Below are 9,067 nucleotides of genomic sequence, written 5' to 3' on the forward strand. Positions count from 1 at the left end.
CCACCTGTCACGACCCAACATCCTGACCCAGTGACTCTGAAGGACACCGAAAAAAGCCAGCAGCACAGCCTGTCCCAAGGCCCTGCTCTCCTGTCCACTGTCTCATGGGGGCTGGGGCTCTAGGCTTGAATCCTGACTCGACCCTAGTTGCATGGCCAGGGCTTAGTGTGACCCATCACCTAGGACTGAAGGCATGTCTGGGATGGGGTCTTAGTGCTAAACTTGAGGTGTTCTGGGCAAACTTGGGCAGGGAAGTGGGGAGACGCTTTGTAAACTGGCATCTTTTCTAGGGGTGGTGTGAGGACCCCAAGGGCTTGCAGCAGTGTAGGGCTGAGTGCACAGTGTTACTACACAGTTATTACTGTGATTGTCAACCACCCAGACAGCTGGGCTCTAGAATGCCTGGAGAGGGGGTCCTGGCCAGCTGAGTGTGGCCCCCATCCCAGGACCCCCTGAGCTGGTGCAGGGCCACCAGGCCACAGCAAGGCCTCCCACCTTGGCTGACCCATCCCTGCCCCCACTGAGCCAGAGGTCATGCTGACTTGTCTCAAGGTCATGCTGACCTGCAGTTCCCCCTGTACCCCATCAACCCCTCTAGCCTGTTTCCCCATCAGCACCTGAAGGGCTTCTTCCTGGGGGAGAAATGAAGGGTGGGAAGCCAGAAGCGCTGAGAGTGGCCTGCTCCCCACCTCAGTCCAGCTGGAGTAGGCCACCTGTCCCAGTGACCCCGCACCACCCGGCCCACCCCTAATCTGGCCCTCTAAGCTGACACAGCGTCTGGACCTTCAGCCATATCCTGCTAAGTCCCCAAAGCCACCTGCTCCTGACACCCAGATCCCTCCTGTGCCTCTTAACCCACCCGCAGCCAATTAGCTAATTGGGGCCTGAGAACAGAGCTGCTTGTTAGCGTTTTAAAGTGATGAAACGATCGGGGGAATCACCTCCCCCACTCCACAGACCTTGCTCCCCAGGCCGCAGAGCCCCAGCCCACCTTACAGACAGGGCAGTGAGGTTTGGAGGGGCCCCAGGAAGCACTGGGCTGAGGGCTTCTGAGGCCTCCCTGCCCAGGTCACCCCTTAGGGATTATGCCCCTCTGCCCACCCTAGCCCTCCCTCCTCATCCAAGCCCTCTCACCCCCACTCCTGACTCCTCCAGGACCTAGACCCCTTTGCTGTATGTGTGTGTATTTGTGTGTGTGTGTACAGGCATGCATGCGAGTGCCTGTCTCCACCTCTTTCTCTCCGTGTGTGTTTGTGTGTGTGTCTTTCCCCTACAAAGCCTACATTCTGGAAGGACTTATCCCTGCGTCCTCTCACACTCACTCCCTGGTCCATCCACTGGCCTGGGTCTCCCGCCTCGCTCCACTAGGACAACCTCCCTCCTGCCCGCCTCACCCCAGTCCCTCTCCTCTCTCAACCCCCTGCCTGAGACCCTCAGGCTCCTTGGGTTGGGGAGGGGGATTGGCAAACTATTCTTAAGGTCTTCCCTAGATCTTTCTCTAGCTCTCAGGCTACCTCAGTCCCATCATCCACTTGTCCCCAAAACAGGGGCCTGGGTATACCCACACCTCTTCCCTCCTCCCCAGAATCACTCTCCTGTCCCCTTCTCTCCTGACCTTGCCCTCACCAGGCCTCTAGCCTTCTCCAAGCCTCCCATCTTGCCTACAACGGATACTCATCCAAAGTGCCATTTGTGCCCTCTCTGTTGCTCCACAACCTCCCATGGCTCCCTAGTATCTGCCTCTTCACACAGTCTTGTTCAGAATTTACAGCCCTGCACTCCATCTCCCATTCTGATCACCTTCCTTAAAAGAGCAACCTTCCTTCCCCTGCTTGAGTTTTCTCACCAGGCTTCTGACCACCTGGCATGCTGCAGTTTACTTATGTAGTTGCAGATTGCCTCCCCCACTAGGATGCCAGCTCCAAGATTTGTGTCCCATTTGTTCATTGCTGTGAACAGTACCTGTGTATGTAAAGTAAATGTTTATTAAGTGAACTTCTATTCATACCTCAAAACCATACGCCTTGCCCTGCACAGTGCCTGGGAGAGCCAACTGGAATTGACTTCACCTCTGGGACCTCAGCATCTCCAACCCCCATCAACATCTGTGAATCTAAGAGGGACTTTTTCTCACCCCAGATGATAAAAATAGTAACAGTGAACATTCATTAAGCACTCACTCTATGCCAATCACTGCGATGCTCTTTCATCAGCTCACTGAGTCCCTGTGGAGCCCCATGGGGTGACTCCTGTTGTCAACATTTTACAACTAGGGAAACAAGCCCAGAGAGGGGTAGGGTCTTGATGTCCTACAGCAAAGGCTGGCAGACCCAGGCTGACGGTGTCCCTCCAACCCCTGGAGCCCCAGTCTTCTGCTACCCAGCCCTCCTTCTATGGCTCAGAGCAACCTGTGCCTGGGCGGGAGGGGCCACCTCGATTAATCACCTCGCTAATCCTCCCCCCAACCTGCCCAACCCCAACCCCTTCAGGTCTGGCTGGGCCAGGCCAGCAGCAGATGGCACTGGGCCCACAGGGGCTGTTGGAGGGACTGCTGGGGGCGGTGAGCACAGTCGGGCCTGGGAAGGAGTTGGGGGGCACAGAGAGCCCCCTAGGGCAGAGGACTAGGGGGTAAGGAAGAGCTCCTTAAGGCAATGTCCCAGTTCCTGCCTTCTTAGGGTTCCTAGACAGAGACAGAGAGATAAAGGGAGAGAGGAGAAGTCAGAGCTCCAGAGGGAAAGAGAAATAGAGCTGGGGGTACGGAGACACCAAGAAAAGTCATCAGAGAAGGAAGTGTAGACAGAAATTATCCGAGATGGACAGAGAGGCTGGGGAGGCAGAATGAATGCAGGACCCAGTGGAGGGAGAAGCCCCTCCAAATCTTACCCCAGACCCCCCGTCCCTGCCCCACCCTCCCCAGCAGCAGTCCCTCCTGAGTCTCACCACCATCTGCCCTGCTGCTGTCCTGCCAGGTGGAGGGAGCCATGTTCCTGAGCCCGGGTGAGGGGTCGGCGGCTGAGGGTGGGGGGCCAGGGCCAGGAGATGAAGCCCCAAAGAAGAAGCACCGGAGGAACCGCACGACATTTACCACATACCAGCTGCACCAGCTGGAGCGGGCGTTTGAGGCCTCCCACTATCCAGACGTTTACAGCCGTGAGGAGCTGGCAGCCAAAGTGCACCTGCCCGAGGTGCGCGTGCAGGTGAGGGTCCCCCTCAACAACCCACAGAGAGAGCTGGTGCTGGATATGGACCTTCCCAGTGTATGAGAATGCTTTCCAGAGGAGGGGATATGGGACTGGGGCCTTGATGTTTGAGTACGAGTTGCCAGCTAGAAAAGAGAAAGGGCATTTTTCTAGGCATGCAGAACCGTGTGTGCAGACATGTGGAGGGGTTAAATTGGAGGCATTTGCATTGAGCTGGGTATGAGGCAGGTGGAAGGGAAGGCAGAGAAAAACCTTGTGAAGGGCCTCAAATGCTGAGCTCAGTGGCTGGAACTTCATGCCAAGGGCCAGGAGACAGGGAGGAGGCCAAGAAGCCTGAGGGGGCCTGGGCAAAAAGAGAGGCAAGGAGAGACTTAAGGCTGATTTGATTTGGGCTAAGAGGCAGGGGTCTTTCTCTCAAAACAGCGGTCTTCTTGAGGCAGGTAACAAAATTGTTGGCACTGCAACTGTCAGGTTAGATAGCAGGCAGAACCTCAAGAGGCTGGGAGGCCCAAGAGTGGGCGCCCCTCTTCCCACTGGCCCCAACCTGGAAGCACCTCTCTTGCTGCCTCCAGGTGTGGTTCCAGAACCGCCGGGCCAAGTGGCGCCGCCAGGAACGTCTGGAGTCAGGCTCTGGAGCTGTGGCAGCCCCAAGGCTCCCTGAAGCCCCAGCACTGCCCTTTGCCCGCCCTCCTGCCATGCCACTGCCCTTGGAACCCTGGCTGGGCCCTGGGCCCCCAGCCGTGCCAGGCCTCCCTCGCCTCCTGGGCCAGGGCACTGGGCTGCAGGGGTCCTTCGGGCCCCATGCCTTCGGTCCAGCCTTCGCAGAAGGCTTTGCCCTGGAGGAGGCATCCCTGCGGCTGCTGGCCAAGGAGCACGTGCAGGTTCTGGACAGGGCCTGGCCGTCAGCCTGAGCCTGGTGCCTGTCGGTGGCCACCCATGCCAGATCCCTCGCCTCACCATCACCTCCTTACCCTGCCTTTCAGGGAACTGGCACTGGTTTCAGCAAGGAGGTGGCCAGAGGGTGGTCCCTGGCCTGGTCTCAGGGGTGTCTGTGCCCTCGTGGGGCCTCAGTCTCCCCATCTGTCAAATGGGTGTGGGTGGGGTGGATTCTGAGGCTCTTAGACTGTAAAGCTGCATTCAGGAGCCACTGGGATGTTAATTCTGAGTTGATCAGTCTAAATCCCTCTGTCTGCTCCTAATCTAACAGCAGAGCCTCCCTGGCCCTCAGAGACTCTCTCTGAGAAATAACAAATAACAACAGCAGAAGCTCATGTTCAACCTGTCCCCTTTCACTACATGCTTTGTATGTCCACCCTATGCCCACAGCTTTACCCTGTGAGGTGGGCATAGCCATCGGCCTCATTTTACAGGGGAGGAAACTGGGACCCAGAGAGGCAAAGCTGGTTCTCTGAGGCCACAAAGCCTGTAGGAGGTGGAGCTGTTTTCAAACTCATTGCCTGACTCCATCACCCCAGGCACCACACTGGATCCTGGCCAGACACTAACAGGGTACTCTCAGGTAGAAGCAGCTGACACCAGGCAAATATTGTTTGCCCCTGCTCCCCCCACTTACCAGAGTGTGGCTTATGTCCTCACTGACCACAGCCCCCGTCATGTCTCCCAGCCCACTGATGCTGGGTTGGGGCCCTGGTGTTCTAGCCAATGCAACTATGTCTCCCCAGGCCTCATGAAGGTACAGTGGTCACCCTTCCCAGAGCTGGGCTGGACTCCAGGACATGGAAGCTGTGGTGGGGGGTGGGGGACTGGCCCAGTGCCTACATGACAGGGAACCACCCTAGGGGATGGAGCAGCCTGGGACAGATGGGGGAGGGGGAGAGAGGGCAGCACCCCACTCGCTCCTGGCTCTAACCAGGAAGTGACCACAGGCTCTAGGAAACTCCAGGAATTTCACCTGATGCTCACACCCAGATCACCTGCTCACCTTCAATCTCAGATGGCACCTCTGAACCCAATGGCCCACATGCTGTTACACTGCAGCAGCCAGACCAGCCACACACCTAATCATTGATTCATCCATCCAGTCTATGACAAAGACACGGCAGTGAACAGAGAAAAACCCCCATCCTCGTGGAGCTGCCACTCCAGTGGAAGAGACAAGAACCATGATTTTTTTTTTTGTCATTTCTTGGGCTGCTCCCGTGGCATATGGAGGTTCCCAGACTAGGGGTCGAATCAGAGCTGTAGCCACGGGCCTACGCCAGAGCCACAGCAACGCGGGATCCGAGCCGCATCTGCAACCTACACCACAGCTCACGGCAACATCAGATCCTTAACCCACTGAGCAAGGCCAGGGATCGAACCTGCAACCTCATGAAGAACCATGATTTTTAAAATAAATTGAAAAAACATGTAATGTCTGCTGGTGGTAAGTGCAAGGGAGAAAAATAAAACCAGCAAGCACAATCAGGAGTGTGTGCAGGATTACAATTTAATAGGGTAGTCAGGGGAGGCCTCACGGAGGTGACATCAGAGCAGACTTGGAAGTGAAAGAGGGAGCCACAGGTACATCTGGGGAAAAGCAACCCAGGTAGAGGGCACAGCATATCCAAGGGCCCTAGGGCAGCACATTGCCTTGTGTATAGGAGGAAGTGAGGAGGCCTGTGGCTATACCAACTTTGGCTCTTACCCTGAGAGCCCTGGGGAACCACGAGAGGATTGGAACAACCAGCCTGCCCACAGCACGCCACCAGGGATGGCAGGTGTGCGGTAATCCACCTGGCAGAGTCCTCCTAAGAGGATGAGGGCTCTTATTTTCCTGGGACTAGACAGAATTAGCTGCAGGGACCCTGCTCTGCCCCAGCCCCCCAGGCAGTTACCCAGGTATCTCTAATCCAAGTATCTACCCAGGAGAGGGCATGGCTATAGCAGGGCCCTGGCATTGTGTGCACACACGGTGTACCCTCTAGCTACCTCCAATCTGGTAGACACCAGTGGGGGTGGACAGGAAGATGATCGGTGGGCCCAGGTTCCTCAGATCAAATGATGGTCCAATGAAAATAACCCTGTGACCTTGGCAGGAAGGAAAGAGAAGTCCTTTTCCTCTGTTAGGCTTGCTGAACTGGGTAGGGGGGTGTCAGCCAGGAGCCACCCCTGCCCAAAGGAACTACTCACTGGAGTTGAAAGACTCCAGGAATGGAGAGAGCCACATAGCTGAGCACCTGGATCCAGCTGTGCCTGAAGTCAGAACCTACCCCTGGACATTTCAGTTCCTGAAGCTCACAGACTATTCTGCTCCAGATGACTTGGCTCAGGTGTGAGTCCACTGTAACCCAGAGAGGCTTAGCTAGAACCATCCACCCCCAATGTGAGGACAGGGGTTGGGGCCTCTTGGGCAATGCTAGGAATTCCAAGAATCAGGGTAAGAAGCCCAGTGAGGCATGGAAGTGAAGATGGACCTGTAGAAGCCAGACCAACCACTGGGAGTGGAGGCTGGGCCATGGAACCACAGAGTTTGAAGTATACCTCCCTCCCCACTGCCTGCCCCAAGTCCCTCCTGGCCCCAGTGTGAGACAAGACCCAGCACCATCCAGGGCCTGTCAACAATTGCCCCAAGAAGTCTTCACTGGTCCCCAGGGCCTTAATTCGGCCTCACTGTGGGGACCACCCAGGAACCCCAGTGAGAGGAAGATCTCTGTTTTCAGAAAAGTCTGTCTTTTCCCGAAAATAAAAGGTTGTGGGGGGCGGGAAGGTAGAGGTACTTCCCCTCCCTACACCTTCTGTCTCCTCAGGTCCTTGGAGGTCCCGGTGCTCTGGTTCCTCGCCTGCTAGAACTTTCGGTTCTTGCTCAGCCGGTTGTGGCGCCAAATGTTGTGTTTCCGCAGCAGCCGCCAGTATTCTCGGGTCTCGGGGTCCAGTTCCTCCAGCTTCTTGGGGGGGCCCACGTTCATCTCGAACAGCCTGACAGGGAGTAGGCAGTAGTTGGGGTAGCAGAGCAGCCCCTGCATGGCTTCCGCACTCCAGGCACTCTGGGCAGAGGCAGCAGCAGGACTGAGTCCCATGGTGGCTGCATGACCTCAGGACCGTCCTGGTTGTGGAACGAGAGGGTGCTCCTATCCCAATGGCCCTGGGATCTGAGGTGGACCAAGACTTCTGCCTCCTAGCCATTGTCCCTGTGTCACTGCCTGCCTGTATGGCCTCCCCACTCACTCACTCACTCAACCTCTCTAAACTTTCCCCAGCTTAAAGGATCAGCTCACGCCAAGGGCTTCGACATCCTGCCACTGCCCTCAGGACCAAGAGCAAAATCCTCCCTGCAGGGCCCCTCCCACCCCCCGGGTGCACACAAGCTGTGCTCCATCAAGCTCCTGTCCTGTCTCCCTCTACTCTCCACCTTGCCCCCTGCTCTCACTAACAGACCAGGTTCAGGTCTTTGCACTGACTGTTCCCATCCACCTCTGAAGCTCTGTTCACCCACTCAGGTCTTGACTCGTATCACCTTCCCAGGGAAGTCTTCTGGAAACCTCAGATTTGACTAGCCAGGCCCTCCTCACCCAGTCCCAGTCCACTTACCACTTTGGGTACTCGGAATCTGGCTTCAGAACGACATCCTGGCCCTCCTTGTAGATATTGACGCCCATGGCATGTGTGGTGAGACGGATGGGGTCTGTACACACCTCTGGGTCCTTAAGAGCCTCACCGACCACAGCGCCTTTGCCGCCTTTGCCCCCCTTAATGACTGTGATAGGGTAGAATCATTTCAGCCCAACTTCGCCCTCAAGAAGCCACCCCTTTCTGCCCTGGCTGGACCCTGTATGCTACATGCAAAACCATTTAAACTGGAACACGGCTACTGCATTAAATGGCACTAACATTCAAGTGACCAAGTCATCCCTTTCCAATTCCATTTTCATTCCTTATGTTTAGCTCATGGAGAAAGTCTCCGCCGGCTGCTTGGTGTTTTTAAACCCTCACATTTGCCAAGTCCCTCCTTTCGACAGAGGAAATCAGGCAAGGGTGTTTCCAGAGAAAATGTGTTTTCGTTTTAATACTTGGATGGGTCCCCATATGGCTCCAATCCTTGCCAAAGGTAACCGATTTGGAGGCAGAAACATGAGAGGTGGCCAACTTCATTACTTCCTCGGCCCCTCAGCCCCGCACCCTTCCAAGAAAACGCTTTCCCAGTAAGGCGACTTTGCTCCAGCTAGCACAGACCCCAGCCACAGCCTTAGGGGCTTCACGCTGGGGCCGGCGCACTGACTGCAATCGCGCCCAGGTACCTCGAGCTGCGCCTGCACAGAGCTAAGCATCGGCCTCTGAGCTTGCGTGCTGATTCTAGGACGCGCCTCCCCAACCCGCGCTTGCGCACTACCAACTTCCCAATGTTCCCGCCACTGCCGTCTTGGTCTCTCGTAACCCAGCTCACCCGGTCTTTTGGCGTAACTTCGTACATGGAGTCTCCCAGAAACGGCGGCATCTGAGAGCTCCCAGGCCCGCCAGGCGGCCCAGCTACGGGCAGCCCCGAAAAGGCGTCTGGCCGCCATGACGTATGCCGACTGCCCGCACGTGCACGTTTCCGGAATACGTCAGTGACCGAAGGGTGCCTGGGAGTTGTAGGCTCCTAGCGATTTATGGGGAGCGTAGTATTTTGTCTTAGAGCAACATTTATTTTGACTGCTTTAAACTTTTATAGATATCCCTAGTTTACTGCAGGAGGGGACTTTCAAAGGATGTGGATTTTTTTTAAACTTTTATTAAAATATAGTTGATTTACAATGTTGTGTTTTTTTCAGTTGTATAGCAAAGGGATCGTTACACATGTATGTATACTTTGTTAGCTTCTTTTCCATTACAGGTTATTACAAGATATTGAATGTAGCTCCCTGTACTATACAGTAGGTTTTCCTTGA

General features: G+C 55.7%; 2 protein-coding genes across 2 annotated transcripts; one reads left to right on the top strand and one right to left on the bottom strand.

Moving 5' to 3' along the window:
* Nucleotides 1–2,164: 2,164 nt before the first annotated feature.
* Nucleotides 2,165–5,365, top strand: RAX2 (retina and anterior neural fold homeobox 2). Its single transcript, XM_047777521.1, has 2 exons — nt 2,165–3,197; nt 3,773–5,365. Exons 1-2 carry the CDS (start codon nt 2,982–2,984, stop codon nt 4,109–4,111), a joined length of 555 nt encoding a protein of 184 aa, XP_047633477.1. The 5' UTR covers nt 2,165–2,981; the 3' UTR covers nt 4,112–5,365.
* Nucleotides 5,366–5,631: 266 nt separating this feature from the next.
* MRPL54 (mitochondrial ribosomal protein L54) lies at nt 5,632–8,730 on the bottom strand. The gene is made up of 3 exons (XM_047777523.1): nt 8,584–8,730; nt 7,731–7,896; nt 5,632–7,118 (listed from the first exon to the last, which is right to left on the bottom strand). Exons 1-3 carry the CDS (start codon nt 8,699–8,701, stop codon nt 6,986–6,988), a joined length of 417 nt encoding a protein of 138 aa, XP_047633479.1. The 5' UTR covers nt 8,702–8,730; the 3' UTR covers nt 5,632–6,985.
* Between the last annotated feature and the right edge of the window lie 337 nt (nt 8,731–9,067).

This window comes from Phacochoerus africanus, chromosome 4 (assembly GCF_016906955.1).
Source record: "Phacochoerus africanus isolate WHEZ1 chromosome 4, ROS_Pafr_v1, whole genome shotgun sequence".
NCBI classification, from domain to species: domain Eukaryota; kingdom Metazoa; phylum Chordata; class Mammalia; order Artiodactyla; family Suidae; genus Phacochoerus; species Phacochoerus africanus.